Source organism: Geotrypetes seraphini, chromosome 12 (assembly GCF_902459505.1).
Source record: "Geotrypetes seraphini chromosome 12, aGeoSer1.1, whole genome shotgun sequence".
Lineage (NCBI taxonomy): Eukaryota > Metazoa > Chordata > Amphibia > Gymnophiona > Dermophiidae > Geotrypetes > Geotrypetes seraphini.
Window position 1 is genome coordinate 107,089,586 of NC_047095.1, and position 19,716 is coordinate 107,109,301.

A 19,716-nucleotide genomic window follows, 5' to 3' on the forward strand; every position below is an offset into this window, starting at 1 on the left:
GACTTCTGACCAAATGGGCAATGCTGATTATTACACTTAACACCAAGCATTCAATAAAATTAATATTTATCTTTCAGTTATTGAAGGCAGGACTTCTGAAAGGTTATATTAAAATGAACAACCTATATTTAATATTACATACACAGATCAGAAGGATATAGCCCTTGAGATTAATCCTTTTAGGACCACAGCAATATAAGAACCACATGTCTTGTCAATTTTTTTGCTCATGCAGAAATCTCTCTGCCCATAATTGAAAAATCTAACATATAAGTACTGATCTAGATAACAACTCTGGTATATTGTTCTCCATCAAAAATTAAGTGCAATCACGGTGCAAGAAGAGCAAGGATTTTATAAGATGAGCTATTTTATAAGTCGAAGGATGGGAGGGCATCTGGTTCTGATTTTATTTATACTTTGCAATATCCTGTGGAAGACTGTTGATTGTCAATATACAGGGTACAATTTGAAGGGTTTTTACCACAGAGATGGGGACATCATAATTGGAGGAATTATAAGTCTGAACTATTTTAAAATGCCTAGACCTCATTCCTTTACCCATTTTCCTAGTTTGACTGTAAAAACTAAGTAAGTAGCACTGTGATTAAGCTCCTATTTAAGACATCATTGTGAGTTTCATTTTGAATAATTACAAATGTGAAAAGAAGGTATGACCTTATGAAAAAGATGTACTCAAAGAGATGTGCAGGTAAATTCTTAACATTTATCTGAATTATTTTCTGTATCACAGAAACATAATTGAGGTCAGCAGATAAAGATCAAGTTTCAAGTTTTATTAATTTTGATATACCAACCATCAAGTTAATATCTGGCTGGTTAACAATATGTTTAAAAGAAAGAGAAATTATACAAAACTAAAAAAAAGAGGCATTGTGTATATACATATAACAACACAAGACGAACTAGATGGTGAGGATAAAAGGGAAGGGAGGGTGAAGTTACATGTTTGAGAAGAAATTGGAGATAGTAGGGTAAGGATAAAACATAATGGAAGGGGGCGCTTTAAAGAAAGCGATTATTTTTGGTAATTAGGGAAGATAACTCTAAGTGAATGAGAAGGCATCGCGAAATAAAAACGTTTTTAAATCTGTTTTAAATTTGTCGAGTCGTGATTCATCGCGGAGTTGCTGTGGCAGGGAATTCCAGAGGGTAGGGGCAGTTACTGCGAAATTTACTCTACGTGTATTGTAGAAGTCTTTGATAGTGGGGATAAATAGAAGTTTTTGATCAGTTGATCTTAGAGTGCGTGAAGAGCTGTAGGGAATGAGAAGTTTGTCAAGGAATAATGGCAAATGAAAGAGCTTTATTTTGAAAGATAGTAAGATAATTTTATAGGTGATGCGGTGAGAAATAGGGAGCCAATGTGCTTCTTTTAGAAGAGGGGTAACATGGTCGTATCTGCCTACTTTATGGATAAGTTTTATTGCTGTATTTTGTATTAGTTGTAACCGACGAATAACTTGGTTCATCCAGTCTGTTCATCCAGTCTGTCCATTCATGTCTGTTTTCAGTGTAATCAGGGGTCATATCCCACTCAACCCCTGAAATTAAGGACATGTTTCATATGTTTAAAGCATGTTTGAATTCTTCAATATTTTAATTTGTATCATCTCAGGTATCTAACCCAGTAAAACACATTTCTTGCATTTTTTCTGTCCTCTTTATCTGGTAATTTGACCTTCTGATTTTCATTCTATGGGAAATGCTACCTCTATGGGGCTTATTGAAGTTTGATACGTACTGTTTTGAAAGATTGTACCAATTTTTTTTTTAATTGTAACTTTTTTTATTCAAGTTCATCTGCTTATTAAGATGTCTCATTCTGTTGTATTGAGATTGTAAGTAAGATATCTATTTTATATGGATGTTCTCATGTGTTACCTTTTAAGTTGCTTCATTTGTATTGGGCTGATTTGTAAATGATATAACACTGGAATTCATATCATTGCTCAGATTAACCTCATAATGCCACTGGATTGTCTAATAAACAATTCATTTGGTACCAAATTGATTTCCAAAAAGTCATAATAAATGGACAATAGAATAATAAATGATCCAGTGGTATTGTCATATGATACTGTGCTGTTTGGTATGGCAACGAGAGCAAAAAGTCAGATTTCTTCAAATAATAACAAATTATTACTTATAATGACTGGGGTTGCCATTCGACAAATTACATATAATTGGACAAAATGGAGTAGATTAAATTATAATTTCTGGTGGAATTCCTTATGTCATATTTATAAAATGGAAAGATTTATTGCAATACAGCAAGGATGTTTTAGGAAATTTCAAGATGTGTGGGAGCCATTAACAAAATATTATACTGATTAGATGACATTTTTTTCCCTTAAATTTACAGGTTCAATTATGAGGGGGTTGGGGGTAATTTTATGATTAAATATTGTACAAGGTATTGATTATATAATAGGAAGGGGTGGGAAGGGTGGGACATAAGAATATTTCATTTGTACTATTGATTATTAAGTGATATACTTATTGTTAATCTGTGTTAACATATTGACACACTTATTGTAAGTTTGAAAATGAGTAAAGATTTTACAAAAAAAAAGATTAACCTCATAAAATATAACACAATCTACAACTTGTAGTGGAAAACAAAATGGGCCGAAGCTTTATTGATTTTTATCAACACAAACTTAATTAAATTACAAAAGTGTCAACATAAGTAATTCAGTGTAGCTTAACAATCTGAAATTATGGAGCTCCTAGGGCTCCTTTTACATGCCGCGATAGCATTTTTAGTGTGCATAAACCTGCTCTATGTGGCTAGAACTAACGCCAACTCAATGCTGGCGTTAGTATCTAGCGCGTGCGCTAAAACCGCTATCACAGGTTAGTAAAAGGAGCCCTAGGTGTCAAACTAGCTCGTCTCACAAAATTTCTCACCCTTTCCCCAGTCCCCATTCCCCACAAAACTCACGGTGTTGCAGAGTCCTGCCACCACCCATGGTGGTGTCGCACATGAACAGCTCAAAAACCAATCAGCAGATCTGTTTCATAACCACTACTATTGCTACTGCTATTAATGATTTCTATAGCGCTACCAGAAGCTCGCAGCGCTGCACAGAGTCGCAAAGAATAAGAAGACAGTCCCTGCTCAAAAGAGCTTACAATCTAAACAGCCAAGACAAACAAGCAGGATGGATACAGTTAAGGGGAATGGTTAATCAGCGGCTGGGTTGGAGGGCAGAGGAGTAGGGTTAAGGATTGAAGGCTATATCAATCATAGCAGTCATAAGGAGGTGCAGTGGAAATTAATCTCACAACCTCTGGGTATTGAGGCAGATCATCTAACCACTGGACCACTCCTGACGAGAAGTTCCTTTGTGTCATTATACATATTTTACAAAAAAAAACTCTTTGTTCAACAGTCTTTGGCATAATACAGGGGGAACTGAGTGCATCTTGAGATAGATGTCTCAAAACTGATATCGCTCTATAATAGAATAAATATAACTACTAATTTTTATTAGCTGCCACTAAAATAAGCACTCTTCATATAAAGCAGATTATGAACTCTTTAACCCATTCAAAGTTAATACCCTTTAGAAGCTTGGTTGGGATGCAGCGGTTCAGCACTGAAGGGGGACTTCTTGATACAGCCCTAGGCGAAACATGCTGGGGCAGACAGGTCCCTACTCGATGTCTTAAGATCAACTAGTAGTGATTGATGCAATCAGCAAGCATGAAAGCTAAGTACAAAGTTTTTTTGAATATTTGAACATTTGAATTTTCAAACTGAAGAAATTTTAAAAAACAGTTTATTTATTGCACAAAGAAAAACACTTTTAATATACTATTGAGCACAAATATAAAGAATTTTATAAAAACAAGTCTGATGAGGATGAATTTGCCATGAAATATCTCATCCGAACAATCAATTGGCTGGTGGATGGCACATTCTGAAGGCTTACATTTTTTTTAATATTTAAGGGTATTAACTTTGAATGGGTTAAAGAGTTCATAGACTACTTTATATCAAAACTGATATCTATATCTTTTGTAAAATGAATGCTTTAATCTCATTACAGATTCATAGCATCTAACTACTATGACTTCCTGGCATTTGTGTCTGCAGTGGAGGAAATTAACAATAGCTCAGAACTCTTACCCAATCTGACTCTGGGCTTTCAAATTTATGACTCTTACAACTATCCCCTCTTTATATTTCAAGATGCCATGAATATTTTTTCAGGAAGGGGTACCTTCATCCCTAATTACAGATGCAAAACTTCTGGTCCTCTTGCTGCTATAATCGAAGGCCTTCCACCTGAGGAATCAAGTCAGATATCCAATGTGTTCAGAATATATCACTACCCACAGGTAAGGAGCTTCTCTATTTTGTCCATTATAACCTAATCAATCACTAATGAATATTCCTCCCCTATTACAAAACTGTAGTATAGTTTTTAGTATCAGCTGTGGTGGTAACAGCTGCAATGCTCATAGAAATTCTATGAGTGTCAGAGCTGTTACTGCCATGACCATTGCTAAAAAACCCCACATGCTACAGTTTTGTAAAAGAAGGGCTAGTCTTTAATCTAAGATCAAATTATCCAGACACTGAAAATTAACAGATTACCTAAGAGACAACAGTTTGGAAAAAATGAAATACATAAATGAGATTTTTTTTTTCAAGCTTCGGGTCCAATATACCACAAGTGTTCGAGTCCAATATACCACAAGCTTCGGGTCCAATAAACCACAAGGGTTCATCTTAAATTCCATGCATTATCAGATGGAATCACAATTTACCTGTTGTTCCATGTCCTGATTAAAAAATAAAAGAAAAGTACAGCATGACTCTCCTCCCAGTCAGTTTCCCACTCAGATACCATTATAGAATCTGGGTCATCCAGATACATTTTCAGAATAAGCTCTCACTGTGTGGAATTAGGGCTCATAAATGGAGGTGCTCATTTATTTAGTATAACTGTCCCTTAGAAACAGTCCTCAGAAAGAGGTCATCTTGTCTATCTTATCCAAAGTGCAGCAACACATAAGGATTCTTACTTGATTTATTGTGGATGTCGATAATTCAATTGTACTCAGTTCACTATTTGACTAAACTTCATCTGAGGCTTTTCAAATATTCATAGATCACCAATTCTTCCCAGCGTATCAAAACATATTCATAGCACTATCTTACAAACCACTGAATATTTTTCTAAACTGTGTAGAATCCTCAGATGGCTCACTTTCCTCTATTTAGAGTTCAATATCTTCAATGGATCCTTTTTTTTTGTATATTTTTAAAATAATTTTCTTCTTATATATAAAGTGCAAATGCAGCAGTTTTTTTTTTTTTTTTTTTTTGCAAACTTAGCAGTAATAAATAGAAAATGCATAAGACTTATCTTATTCTTAAAGTGCATTACGGGAGCGCCTCCACCGACATGCCATGTTTCAAAATTTTCATCAGGGTCAGGCTCCCAGCCCAACATTAGCAGGCAGTTCTCATGTCACACTCCAGTGAATTTAATTCAATTGGCCATTCTATCTATAAACAATAAAATAAACATCTTTGAAGGCTTCCATGGCTCTAGACCTAGCTAACCTATATGTAGTTGAGCCTAAAAATCAATTTCTTAAGACATGTTAACTGTCCTTGAAAGAAGATAAGAACCGAGAGAGGTGGTGGAGAGTAAAACTGTGACTGAGTTCAAAGAAGCGTGGGATGAACACAGAAGATTTAGAATCAGAAAATAATATTAAAGATTGAACTAGGCCAGTTACTGGGCAGACTTGTACGGTCTGTGTCTGTGCATGGCCGTTTGGAGGAGGATGGGCAGGGGAGGGCTTCAAATGGCTGGGAGGGTGTAGATGGGCTGGAGTAAGTCTTAACAGAGATTTTGGCAGTTGGAACTCAAGCACAGTACCGGGAAAAGCTTTGGATTCTCGCCCAGAAATAGCTAAGAAGAAAAAAAAAAATAAAAATAAAATTTAAATTGAATCAGGTTGGGCAGACTGGATGGACCATTCGGGTCTTTATCTGCCGTCATCTACTATGTTACTATGTTACTATGTTACTATGTTACATAAGCAATGTCATAGTGGTAAAGTCTGAGGGGCTGATACTGTATAGGATGCCAGTCTCAGCAGATGCCTAAGAAGCAGCTGAGAATTGCACACTGGAATTCTCTACAGAATCAAATCTGTTAAAAAAAAACAGGTGCCTTACCCCCAATTCTCTAACCAGTACCCAAGTCACCGGCGCTGGTTACAGAATTACACCTGATCAAGGGATCCCTTGCCATCAGCTGATTGTGGCAAGGGAAACCACAATCAGCTTAGATTTCAGGCCTCTCCAAAGTCATATATTTGGGGAGTTCTGCCTGCTCAGTTGATTAGGGTAAAAATACCTCTTCCATGATCAGCTGAGCTAGCTGTGGCAGAGAACCCCCTACAAGTACCCATGAAATTGGCAGGAGGGATGACCACTCCCTCCTGCTGCTGGCCCTCCTGATCTGCCAATAGCCCTGAAATCCAAGAAGTTGTCCCCATGACATTCTACATCAAAGCCATTATGCTGATAATATCATTGAAAACCAAACAAAGGCCCACATTCACTAAAGATAGTGACTCAATCACTGTTGGCCGATTCTCTGGCTGATATTTAAACAGTGATTGATTCACTATCAAGTTTCCATGAAAATGATTTGCACGGAGGTGCAAATTATTTGCATGCAAACTCCCCGACTCAATTGTTCAGTGAGCGATTGAGTTGGTGCAGGAGAAGCAGCCTCCTGTCACTGCTGTCAGGGCTTCTGTCGGGAGGCTTTTTTTCTTTCATTTTTTTAAAAGGCACAGGTTTTTTATGTGTTTTACAGACACAAAGGCCCGGATTCTACAAAGTGTGTCCCAATTTGCATCCTACAGCTGTCTAATCAGCCAATCGGGACACACATTTTTTTTAAAAAATGCTCCCCAGGCAGGCCATCTATATTGAAGATGCCTCTGGGAGCCTAGGGAGCCCTTCAATATCACCTATGCTCGCCTAAGGGCCTTAGGCGAACCTTGGTAGCGCTATGCATCTTTCTAGTAGAGGGAGAGATGCTTGCAATGCTGGCCTACATTGTAAGTAGATGTGGCCACTATACTTATCGCGGCAAGGGATTTCCCTGCCACGATAAGTATAGTGGCTGTGGCTACCTGTCTCCCCCGATCACCGGCAGAAGGGTGCTCAACCCCCTCCTGCCGGAAGGCCACCCAAACAACACTCCCGATCACCAGCAGGATGGTGCCCAACCCCTCCTGCTGGAGGATGCCCCCCTCGGACCCCCACGCTTATGCTCCCCTATGCTAACACCCCCTGTGCCCCGATGCCCCCTAACCTCCCCCACAACTATCCTCTAAATTGTTGGCTGGCCATTTGGGTCTTGCTGCCATCCAGCCTTCTGGCCCACCTCATCAAAATGAGGCAGGCCTGCCCCTTCCCGGTCCATCCCCACTAAGTCTAAGGCCTGATTGGCCCAGGCTCTAGAAGACAGCAGCAAGACCCATCTGGCCAGCCACCAATTTAGAGGTTAGTTGGGGGGGAGGTTAGGGGGGTCATCAGGGGGTTGTTAGCATGGGGGACAGGTATCCTCTGGCAGGAGGGGCTGAACACCCACATTCTGGGGATCAGGGATATTGGGTGGGAGGCCTACCAGCAGGAGGGGTTAGACACCCTTCTGCCGGATATTGTGGGTTTTGGGTGGGCGGCCTTCTTGTAGGAAGGGTTAGACACCCTCCTGCCGGTGCTCGGGGGTGTTGGGTGGGCGGCCTTCTGGTAGGAGGGGTTGAACACCCGACTGCTGGCTATTGGGGGGACAGGCAGCCACGGCCGCTATACTTATCATGGCAGAGAGATCCCTTGCTGCGATAAGTGTAGCGGCCACATCTAATCTAACCCAATTCTGTAACTGGTGTCTGTAATATGGACTCTGGTTACATAATTGGGGTTAGTGTAGACCCGATTCTGTATAGGACGCCTCTCTCAGGTGTCCTATACAGAATCCGGGCCAAAATATCTGCCCAATGAAAAAAATGAAAAAGACTCTTCTTCTACAACCTCATCCTGGCATTGGTTTGCATCAGACTCGTCTTCCTTGTGGTTGTCCTCCAGGTGGTATTCACTCACTGTAGGTGTATGCTGGTCCTCGCTCACTGTGGGTGTATCTTGGCAACTCCATTGTTGGTGATTTTCCACGGCCTCCCTGTATGAATATTTGATGAACTTCTCTAACTCCCTGACTCCCCAGGGCTCTTAGACTCCCACTATCTTCACACATGTGCTTATAATAGCATAATACCTAAGACCTTGCCTTGTCACTCCAATGGGAACTCTCCCTTTGCAGTTTCATGCTAGAACGCTTAGGCACAAAGTTATAGAATTGTGTCTAATGCACTGTGGCATTCATCTGCCTTTTCCATTCCATTTTGGTATCTAATATACATTAATTTCAGTTGTTCTGCCAAAGGTATGGCATCTAATCTGTGCCTAATTTTGACACATTGTTTAGATTTATGCTCTTAGTGATCAAACTTACCATAGGTACTCGAACATAAACCTATCCAACTATAAATCTGTTTCTCTATGTTTTCCCCTCCCCCAGACCAGCAATACTTATCTTCTCTTCATTGTCTTATTCCCCCTCCTCATAATCCCCATGACACTGTCACCAGCACAGCAGCCAACATTTACCACCTCCAACTTTCTTGAAGCCCACATTTCTTTCTGAACCCCCCAACTCCGATGCCACTGCCCCAGCAAACAACATTCTTTCCCATGCCCGATAATCAGCTAATCAGCTCTTTACTTACCAGCATTTTCTGGAGTCCCCTAATGCTGAAACCAGCACAGCAGCCAACGTTTCCTGCCTCCAACCCTCTCACAGCAACCATTTCTTTATAACCCCTGACTCCGACACCACTGCAACCAACATTTCCCCCCTTCTCTCCTGATCATCCTATAATCAGCTCTTCACTTACTGGCATTAGATTCCCTGGCACCCACTGAAAAAGTTATGTGCTGACTTGGTCAGAGTGGGGCCTTGTGCTTCTGCACATGCTCAAAGGTTTAGCCAAAAAAATGAAAAATAACTGTGGAAAAGATGTTCCTGATACAGTCTTTTATTGAGTCAATCAAACATTGCAATATTATATACACAGAAAGCAATCCACATATGATATGGACCCAACACAGCCCTTATTTCAACTTAGATGTCTTTTTCAGCGGTCCTAAAAAGTGTGAACGTATGAGTAAGAAAAATTAAAAAGTGAGTATTGGAATATGTGAATTTGTAAATGTGAATTAAAATGTAGGTCAAAAACACTAGACTCGTGAGAAATGAAATTGACATGCTCCAGGATCATATTTTCCACAGGATTTTTTTTAGAGTTTTTGGGTTTGCCTTCTCTCCGTGGAAATCCTGAGTTTTTTTTATTGTTTGTTGTCATGCTCAAAAGCTTGCCAGCTCTTGCCCTCCCTGAGAGTCTCAGAGGGCAGAAACCACCAGACCTAAGAGCATGAACTCAAGGCCAAACTCTGATCCAGTCAGTATATAACTTTTTCAGCATGTGCTAGAGAAGCAATTGCTGGTAAGTGATGAGCTGATTATAGGATGATCAGAGGGGAAAATGTTGTTTGCAATGGTGTCAGTCAGGAGGATTTTTAAAGAAATGTTGGTTGCTGCGAGGAGGTTGGAGGCAGGAAATATAATTACAGCTGTGCTGGTGTTAGCATTAGGGGACCCCAGAAAATGCTGGTAAGCAAAGAGCTGATTACTGGATGATCGAGAAGGGGGGATGCTGACTGCTGTGATAGTGGCTTCAGAGCCAGTGGGTAGAAAGATATGTTGATTGTGAGGAGGTTGGAGGCAGGAAATTTGGCTGCTATGATATTGGTGTCGGAGTTGAGGGAAGTGGGGTTTGCAAATAAATGTTGGTTGCTGTGAGAACATAAGAACATAAGAAATTGCCTCCGCTGGGTCAGCCCAGCAGCCCGCTCCCGCGGCGGCCCACCAGGTCCATGGCCTGCAAGGTAATCCTTGTTTAAATAATTTAAGCCCCCCTGTCCTTCTGTCTATGCCCTATCAGAGCCTATCTCTACCTCTATCTGTATCCCTTAATCCCCTTATCTTTCAGGAACTTATCCAATCCTTCCTTGAAACCCAGTAGTGTACTCTGTCCTATCACAACCTCCGGAAGCGCATTCCAGGTGTCCACCACCCTCTGAGTGAAAAAGAATTTTCTAGCATTGGTTCTAAACCTGTCCCCTTTCAATTTTTCTGAGTGCCCCCTTGTTCTAGTGGTTCCCAGTAGGCTAAAGAATCTGTCCCTTTCTACCTTCTCTATGCCCTTCATGATCTTGAAGGTCTCTTTCATGTCTCCTCTGAGTCTCCATTTTTCCAGGGAGAAGAGCCAGCCTTTCTAACCTGTCTGTGTATGAAAGGTTTTCCATACCTTTAATCATCTTCGTCGCTCTTCTCTGAACCCTCTCAAGTATCGCCATGTCTTTCTTGAGGTGAGGTGACCAATACTGGACACAGTATTCCAGATGTGGGCGCACCATCACGCGATACAGTGGCAGGATGACTTCCTTCGTCCTTGTTGTAATACCCTTCTTAATAATACCCAACATTCGGTTTGCTTTCTTTGAGGCTGCCGCAATTGTGCTGTTGATTTCATCGTTGTATCCACCAGCACACCCAGGTCTTTTTCAAGGGTACATTCCCCTAGCACTGATCCTCCCATTTTGTAGCTGAACATCGGGTTCTTTTTCCCTATATGCATGACCTTGCATTTCTCTATATTGAAGCTCATTTGCCATTTTTTGCCCACTCTTCTAGTTTGTTTAGGTCCCTTTGTAGGTCTTCACAATCTTCCGCGGTTCTAACCCTGCTACATAGTTTCGTGTCATCAGCAAATTTTATGACTTCACACTTTGTCCCCGTTTCTAGGTCATTTATAAACAGCAGCAGTCTAAGCACCCCTGCGGGACACCACTCGTGACCCTCCTCCAGTCCGAGTAGTGGCCCTTCACACCAACCCTTTGCTTCCTGCCTACCAACCAGTGCTTAATCCATCTGTATACGTCCCCTTCCACAGCTTCCTAAGTAGCTTCTCATGAGGTACCTTGTCAAAGGCTTTTTGGAAGTCGAGATATATGATGTCTATGGGTTCCCCTTTGTCCATCTGGCTGTTTATCCCTTCAAAGAAGTGTAGTAAGTTTGTTTGGCACGATCTTCCTTTGCAGAAGCCATGCTGTCTCGCTTTCAGTTGTACATTTTTTTCTATGTGCTCACTGATGCCGTCTTTTATCAGTGTTTCTACCATCTTGCCTGGAACTGAAGTCAAGTTTACCAGCCTGTAGTTCCCCGGGTCCCCCCTCGATCCCTTTTTGAAGATAGGTGTGATGTTTGCAATTTTCCAGTCCTCCGGGATCTCCCCAGTTTTCAAGGATAGATTAAAAATTGTCGGAGTGTTTCTGCTATCTCATTTCTTAGTTCTTTTAGTACTCTTGGGTGGATTCCATCCGGGCCTGGTGATTTGTCACTTTTCAACCTATCTATCTGTTTGAGGACATCCTCGTGGCTTACCTCTATGTGCGACAGCTTTTCTTCTTGATCTCCACTTATGATCTCTTCGGGTTCTGGTACATTGGATGTGTCCTCGTTTGTGAAGACCGACGAGAAGAACTTGTTTAACCTGTCAGCTACCTCTTTTTCCTTCTTTACCACTACCTTTCTGTCTCCATCATCCAACGGTCCTACTTCCTCCCTCGCCGGTTGCTTCCCTTTAACGTATCTGAAGAACGTTTTGAATTTTCTTGCTTCCCTAGCCAGCCTTTCCTCGTATTCTCTGAGGGGGTTGGAGGCAATGGTGATGAGGACTACTGCAGGAGAATAGGATAGGATTGAAGAAAAAGCTGGTCATTGGGTGGCATAGAGAGATGAGAGGCTCAAATATTAATCAAGATTCCCATTTTTGGCCATATTTTTGGCCACAAAATCTTGGTTTATATTCAAGTACTGTATATATGGTATACAAAATAGATAGGCTAGTAGAAAATCCACATGAATAATCCTAGATATTCGAGTGTATCTTTATGTGGTGGCCATCCTACAATTTATTTTTTCTCCCCTCTACTTTTCCTAAGAGCTCAAAAAAAGCTGTATTCACTCTCTGAATAACAGCTTCTTTTGGTCTCTAAACATTTAAATAAGATTATATTTTGCATCTCTAATAAAAGTAAAGATAGCCCCCTGTACATAAGTATCATGTCTTACCGTATACCAATTAATAAATCCTAATAAATAAATACAATATTGATTATTTTGGGAGGCTACTATTTGTGTGATGGCTTCATACCAGACTATTAGTAGGGTTGTATTTTTTTACCAGTGTATTAGTAGGGTTGCATTCACCAGTCATCTTATTTAAAATAAAATCTTACAATAACAGAGATGGTGAGGACATTGTTTTCCTCCACAGATCAGTTACAAATCACAAAATCTTTTTATGAGTGATGCTCTTAAGTTTCCTTATTTCTACCGGACTGTTCCCACTGAGCTCCACCTCTGCACTGGGATCATCAGGTTAATAAAGCATTTCAACTGGACCTGGGTCGGTATCATTGCAGCCGATGATGACAGCAGTATGAGGGCTGTTGAGATTTTGAAAGAAGGTATTGAACAGAATGATGGTTGCACTGAATTTATAGAAATTTTCCCACACATTGGTGTCCTGCCACCAGAAAAGTTGAATAAAATCATAGATAGCATTCATTCATCATCAGCTAGTGTGATCATTTTCTATTGTGAAAGAGAATATTTGTCTAATATATATATGGGGATCAAAGACATTATGCAGTTACCTGGAAAAATATGGATCACTACACCTGAATGGGATTTTGAACTAACTTATCCACTGGGACTTATTGTGAATAATAATACTTTGGCATTCACAATTATAAAGAAGAATATTCCAAGCATTTCAAAATTTATTCGTGAGGTGAATCCCATGTTGTTTCCATGGGATAAGCCTACTTGGATATGGTGGATGGAACTGTGTGAAAGCCAATGTCCTAAAAGCATAAGAAGATCTTGTAGCACTACAACGAAGACGTCATTTCCACACTGTAACAACAAATACTTGGGAAACATCTATAGTGTATACAATGCTGTGTATGCTCTGGCTCATGCTTTGCATAAAATGGTTATGTCTGTCTCTATAAAAAATATCCCATGGAATGGAGAAAGTCAAGTAACAGATAATTTGCCATGGAAGGTAACATCTTTTTTAGAGAAATATTGAGCCAAAGTTTAAACAAACATCTAGGGCTGGATTCTGTATTGGATGCCCGGTGGGAAGACCCGTGTGGCCGGCCATCATTTAAGGTTAGTGGGGGGTCTGAGGAATCTTCAGGGGGTGGGGGGTGTTTTGGCAGATAGGATTGGAAACTAGAGAATGACACGGTAACAAAATTCATCACCGTTCCCGTCCCTGCAGATAACCACGGGAAACCATCTTCATGTCATTCTTTAAAGAGAGAGGGAAGAATCAGAGTATGAATGGCCACAACCACTGACCCACAAGCTTTGCTTTGAAGAATGCTGGTATAGAAGGACTGAGGTTAAAATAGACACTAGAAAATGACATGGGATTATTTCCCGCGGTTATCCGTGGGGACGGGAACGATGATGAATTTTGTCACCATGTCATTCTCGATTGGAAACCCTCCTGCTGGCGATGTTCATAGGGGTGGGGGGTGTTATGGCAGCAGGGATTGGGCATCCCTCTTGCCATGTTTGTTTGGGGCGGATGTGGGTGTCCTGCTGCATTTGTTCAGGGGACTGGTAGACACAGCTGTAGCCACTAAACTTGCCACGATAAGCTTAGTGGCCTACATTGTAGGCGTCTCGCACTGGACTAAGGAAACGCATACAGCCACCTAGGTTTGCCTAAGGCTACTTTGGGGGCAAACCACACCTACAGCTAGCCTTAGGGGAACTTAGGCAGGCATGCAAGCCTCCCTAGGCTCCCAGAGGCACCGCAAATGTAGGTGGCCTGCCTCGGGAGCTTTTTTTTTTAAACAAATGTGCATCCCGATTGGCTGGTTAGACAGCAGTAGGACACCTACTGCTGCCTACAGTCAGGATGCTATTTGCAGAATCCGGGCCCTACAGCCTGGTATTCAGCTCATGTTAAACATGGAAATTCAATGCCAGACCATATCCAGTGACCAGCATTGAATTTACAGATCTTTGGAGCAAGCAAAGATTTCTCCAGTGAAATGCAAAATTCAACACTTAACTGGCTAAAGGGTACTGCATAATGATAGGACAGTGTGGTGCAGTGGTTAGAGCTGTAGCCTTGGCCCCCTGAGGTTGTGAGTTCAAACTCTATATTTCTCCTTATGACACTGGACAAGTCACATAAGAGGATAGTCTATAACTAGCACATAAAACTAGGTGTTAGGTATTAGTATTAGGGTTAGGTAGGTATTAGTATTGTACTAGGTAGGTAACATAGTAACATAGTAGATGACGGCAGATAAAGACCCAAATGGTCCATCCAGTCTGCCCAACCTGATTCAATTTAAATTTTTTTAATTTTTTCTTCTTAGCTATTTCTGGGCAAGAATCCAAAGCTTTACCCGGTACTGTGCTTGGGTTCCAACTGCCGAAATCTCTGCTCATCTACACCCTCCCAGCCATTGAAGCCCTCCCCTGCCCATCCTCCACCAAACGGCCATATACAGACACAGACCGTGCAAGTCTGCCCGGGATCCGGAAGGTTCGCCCCCCACATTTCGCCCCCAGCAATTCGCCCCTCACATTTCGCCCCCCACATTTCGCCCCCAGACACATTTCGCCCCCACACATTTCGCCCCCACACATTTCGCCCCCGGATGTTTCGCCCCCGCACATTTCGCCCCCGCACATTTCGCCCCTGAGCGTTCCTCCGTTCTCTCTCTCTCACTCTTTATGGAGCGAATACCCAAACCACCCTCCATCCCCTTATTTTAATTCTGGCATCTTCCCTTGCTGGATGCAGCTATCTCTATAGCGGCAGAGCAGTGCACAAGGCTGCCTGCCTGGTCCCGCGCCTCTTCTGTTCTCGCGGGAAGTGGCACGGGACCAGGCAGGTAGCCTTCTGCGCCGCTCTGCTGCTAGAGAAGGGGAGACAGCCGCGTCAGCCAACCAGGCAGGCAGCCTTGTGTGCCACTCTGCCACTAGAGAGGCAGCAGGAGACAGCGAGTCTTGCTTCCCACACGATCAGAAGCTTCCCCGCAGGCCAGATGCGAGCAGCAGCCATTGAAACTGGAAGCCACTGAGGATCCCAGCATGGCGGCGCAGCCCTGACAAGAAAGCAAGTGGCTACGGCAGCAGCTGCGGATTATGGAGCGAATACCCAAACCACCCTCCATCCCCTTATTTTAATTCTGGCATCTTCCCTTGCTGGATGCAGCTATCTCTATAGCGGCAGAGCAGTGCACAAGGCTGCCTGCCTGGTCCCGCGCCTCTTCTGTTCTCGCGGGAAGTGGCACGGGACCAGGCAGGTAGCCTTCTGCGCCGCTCTGCTGCTAGAGAAGGGGAGACAGCCGCGTCAGCCAACCAGGCAGGCAGCCTTGTGTGCCACTCTGCCGCTAGAGAGGCAGCAGGAGACAGCGAGTCTTGCTTCCCCCATCTTCTTTCTTCCTCCCTCCCCCCCCCCCCCAACGCGGGACCTGGCCTGCCCCGGAACTCTTCCTGCAACAGCAACTTCATGGCCGAGGTTAGAAGTCTCCTCCGATGGATACAGCGCCGTGGCTGCCATAACATTTAAAATAATAGTGATCGGGGGGGGGGGGGAGAGAGCAGGTGTGGGGAAGTCCGGAGCTGCAGGGCCGACATTAGAGGCAGTGAGAACAGCCAGCTGTGCACTTTGAATTTGTAGCCTGCCGTCGTGTCGGCAAAGAAATCGCCTGCGAGAGGAATAGTCTGACACTCAGGGGCGAAATGTGCGGGGGCGAAATGTGTGGGGGCGAAACATCCGGGGGGCGAAATGTGCGGGGGCGAAATGTGTGGGGGCGAAATGTGTGGGGGCGAAACATCCGGGGGGCGAAATGTGCGGGGGCGAAATGTGAGGGGCGAATTGCTGGGGGCGAAATGTGGGGGGCGAAACTTCCGTGAACCAGTCTGCCCAGTACTGGCCTTAGTTCAATATTTAATCTTATTTTCTGATTCTAGATCCTTTGTGTTCATCCCACGCTTCTTTGAACTCAGTCACAGTTTTACTCTCCACCACCTCTCTCGGGAGCGCATTCCAGGCATCCACCACCCTCTCCGTAAAGTAGAATTTCCTAACATTGCTCCTGAATCTACCACCCCTCAACCTCAAATTATGTCTTCTGGTTTTACCATTTTCCTTTCTCTGGAAAATATTTTGTTCTACGTTAATACCCTTCAAGAATTTGAACGTCTGAATCATATCTCCCCTGTCTCTCCTTTCCTCTAGGCTATACATATTCAGGGCTTCCAGTCTTTCCTCATACGTATTAGTAATTAGGTATTAGTAATTAGGTATTGGCACCCTGCCAATGCTGAAGTACTTGAAATCTGCAGACAGAAACAGCAGAGTTCAAGCACCTACAAATACCTAAATAACAATCAGCTGAAATGCCCACTGGAATCACAGCAAGGTAGCTGTTTTAGGCCATGGAATACCAAAGTAGGCATGGGCAGTGTCTGAAGTGGTGTTAGTTGGGCTAAAGTAGCTACCAGCATCCAAGTTGGATTGCCTGTCAACCATTCTAAGGTGTCTGTTATAGAATCACAGCTTTGGGGAGACCCTCATGCTCAGATGATGGGGAGGAGGGACATTTCCCCTGCTGCAATGAGCTGGGCAGCTGTTGCAGGGAACACCTGAATCCCACCGCAGGTCAGCTGGCAGGAGTGATGCCTGCTACTTCCCACCACCACCCCATAACCACTCCACACTGTCAGAGGCAGGAGGGTCACCCACTCCCTCCTGCCAGCACCCCTCGCTATCATCCCCAGCAGGAGGGATGCCCAATCCTTCCTGTCACTACCCCCATAACTTCCCCAGCAGGTGGGATACCCACTCCCTCCATGCTGGCACCCCCTAATATCCCTGTAAGGAATGATGTCAAAATCCCTCCTGCCAGCACCCCCATTAACATTCCTAACAGGAGGGATGCCCACTCCGTCCTGCCAGCACCCCTAATATATAGGGCAGGAGGTATACCCATTCCCTTCTTCTAGCATCCTGCAAACTCCCCTACCCAATGAACCCCCTGGATCTTTTTTTAGAAGACCGGCTGAAGTGATGCCCAATCCCTCTGGCTGTCAGGCCCGCTTATTCAGAACGGGCCTTCCCCTTCCTATTGCATCCTGGGATGCACCAGGGAGGGGCCTATTGTCCTGATAGGCCCAGGCATTTAAGGCACCTGAGCCAACCAGAGACTTAGACCTCCTACCCATTGTATTCTGGGATGCACCGGGAGTAGCTTAATACTCCAATTGGCCAGATCCTTAAGGCCACTCCCATGGACAGGGATATTAGGCCAGGGTTTTTGGGACCTATATTTCAGCTACCTGTTTTGACTGAATAGGTGTGATTGTATAACCGACACCTTCAACTGATTGACAGGTGATCAACAGCCACTTTTAAAGTGACCACCAACTTGGGTACAAGTTACAGAATCTGGCCCTTAATCCTCCATTGCTCCAAGTACAATAGATACTGTAGATTGTGAGACCACTAGGACTTATAGGGAAAATGTTTGATTATCTAAATGTACAGTATATAAATACTACAAATAAATAAATCTGGTCCTATTTATGTGGTGACCTTGACTGGTTATGTGCTGAATACTAGCTCTTAACAAGCCAAGTACCACCTCTTCTAACGTGATTGCCCAAAAATATTGGGTTTTCTGTTTAGCTATAAACAGTTATTTTCATCAACACTAACCAGTTCAGTGCCACAGACAATTAGCAGACAGCCATGAATGAGTGATTTAAACAAACATGAGCCATTTCTGGCAAAATAAATAACTTGAATATTGACCCACCAAGAAAAAAAAAACTTGAAGTGTTTGTCTGGATGTTTTAAATTATGTATTCAGTGACACTACAGTATACCATATGTTGTCATATATGAACAGTAATTTAAATCAAAATCTAACAAAAGTTAGGGCTCCTTTTACTAAGCTGCGATAGCGGTTTTAGCGCACGCAGGATTTTAGCGCACGCTAAAAAACACGCTACGTGGCTAGAGCTAACTCCAGCTCAATGCTAGCATTAAGGTCTAGCGTGCACGGCAATTCAGCGCGCGCTAAAACCGCTATCGTAGCTTAGTAAAAGGAGACCTTAGTTTATTAATCTGTACTAACACTGCATAGATGAACCTGTTAACAAGGAGAGAGATAAGGAAAAACTGTGGAACATAGGACTCCTTTTACAAAGACGTGCTAGGGCCTTAACGCACGGAATAGCGCGGGCTAAAATACCGTGTGTGCTAGCCACTACCGCCGCCTTTTGAGCAGGCGGTAGATTTTTGGCTAGCAAGTGCTATAGCGCGCATTAATCCAGTGCGTGCGATAAAACCCGTAGCGCACCTTCATAAAAGGAACCCTTAATCTTTTTTAGTTGACTTAGGCTCCTTTTACAAAGACGTGCTAGGGCCTTAACGCACGGAATAGCGCGGGCTAAAATACCGTGTGTGCTAGCCACTACCGCCGCCTTTTGAGCAGGCGGTAGATTTTTGGCTAGCAAGTGCTATAGCGCGCATTAATCCAGTGCGTGCGATAAAACCCGTAGCGCACCTTCATAAAAGGAACCCTTAATCTTTTTTAGTTGACTTAGGCTCCTTTTACAAAGACGTGCTAGGGCCTTAACGCACGGAATAGCGCGGGCTAAAATACCGTGTGTGCTAGCCACTACCGCCGCCTTTTGAGCAGGCGGTAGATTTTTGGCTACCATTTTGTGCGTGCGCTAAAAACCCTAGCGCACCTTCGAAAAAGGAGCCCTTAATTTCTCTGAAGTATAATGGCAAATTCTTCTAATTTTTATAGACAAAAATCCTATAATTTATAATCAAGACATTGGGGTCCTTTTATCAAGTTTGGTCTCGAAAGCATCAAGAAAGAGAAATGTCTTTAGCTTCATCTTGAAATTATTAAGAATTGATTCTTCACATAAGTAATTTGGGATACTATTCCATAGATAAGGGGGCGGTAACAGAGAAAATGGTAGACCTCATTGTATTTATATACTTCAGTGACAGAATAGAAAAAAGAGTTTTGGCTGTTGATCTTAGAGTCTTAGAAGGATTATAAGGGATAAGAAGATTATTAATAAATTTGGGTTGATTATTGTGTGGTCTTAAATGTTAATTTTGTAAGTGATTCTGTGTTCCACTGGCAACCAGTGGGCTTCTTGCAAGAGGGGGGTAACATGGTCAGATTTCTTTGCATTTAATATTTGCTTTACAGCAGTGTTCTGTATTATCTGAAGACTTCTTATTTCTTTTTTAGTTATGCCTTTATAGAGGGAATTACAGTAGTCAATGCATGAAATCATGAGAGACATACTACTTTATCAACTTTCCGAGATAGGAATTGACTCCACCGTCCTAAAGTGGTTCTCAAACTTCCTACGCTCTCGCTCCTACACT

The 19,716-nt window shown here is 42.8% G+C and overlaps 1 protein-coding gene across 1 annotated transcript in view; it reads left to right on the forward strand.

The window, feature by feature from the left end:
• The first annotated feature begins 704 nt into the window (after window positions 1-704).
• The window catches only part of LOC117346256 (vomeronasal type-2 receptor 26-like), a 42,201-nt gene continuing 23,189 nt past the window's right edge, over window positions 705-19,716 (forward strand). Inside the window, exons 1-3 of the mRNA XM_033915658.1 lie at window positions 705-712; window positions 4,080-4,371; window positions 12,526-13,044. Coding sequence (XP_033771549.1) covers window positions 705-712; window positions 4,080-4,371; window positions 12,526-13,044 — 819 coding nt within the window. The remainder of the gene's footprint in view (window positions 713-4,079; window positions 4,372-12,525; window positions 13,045-19,716) is intronic.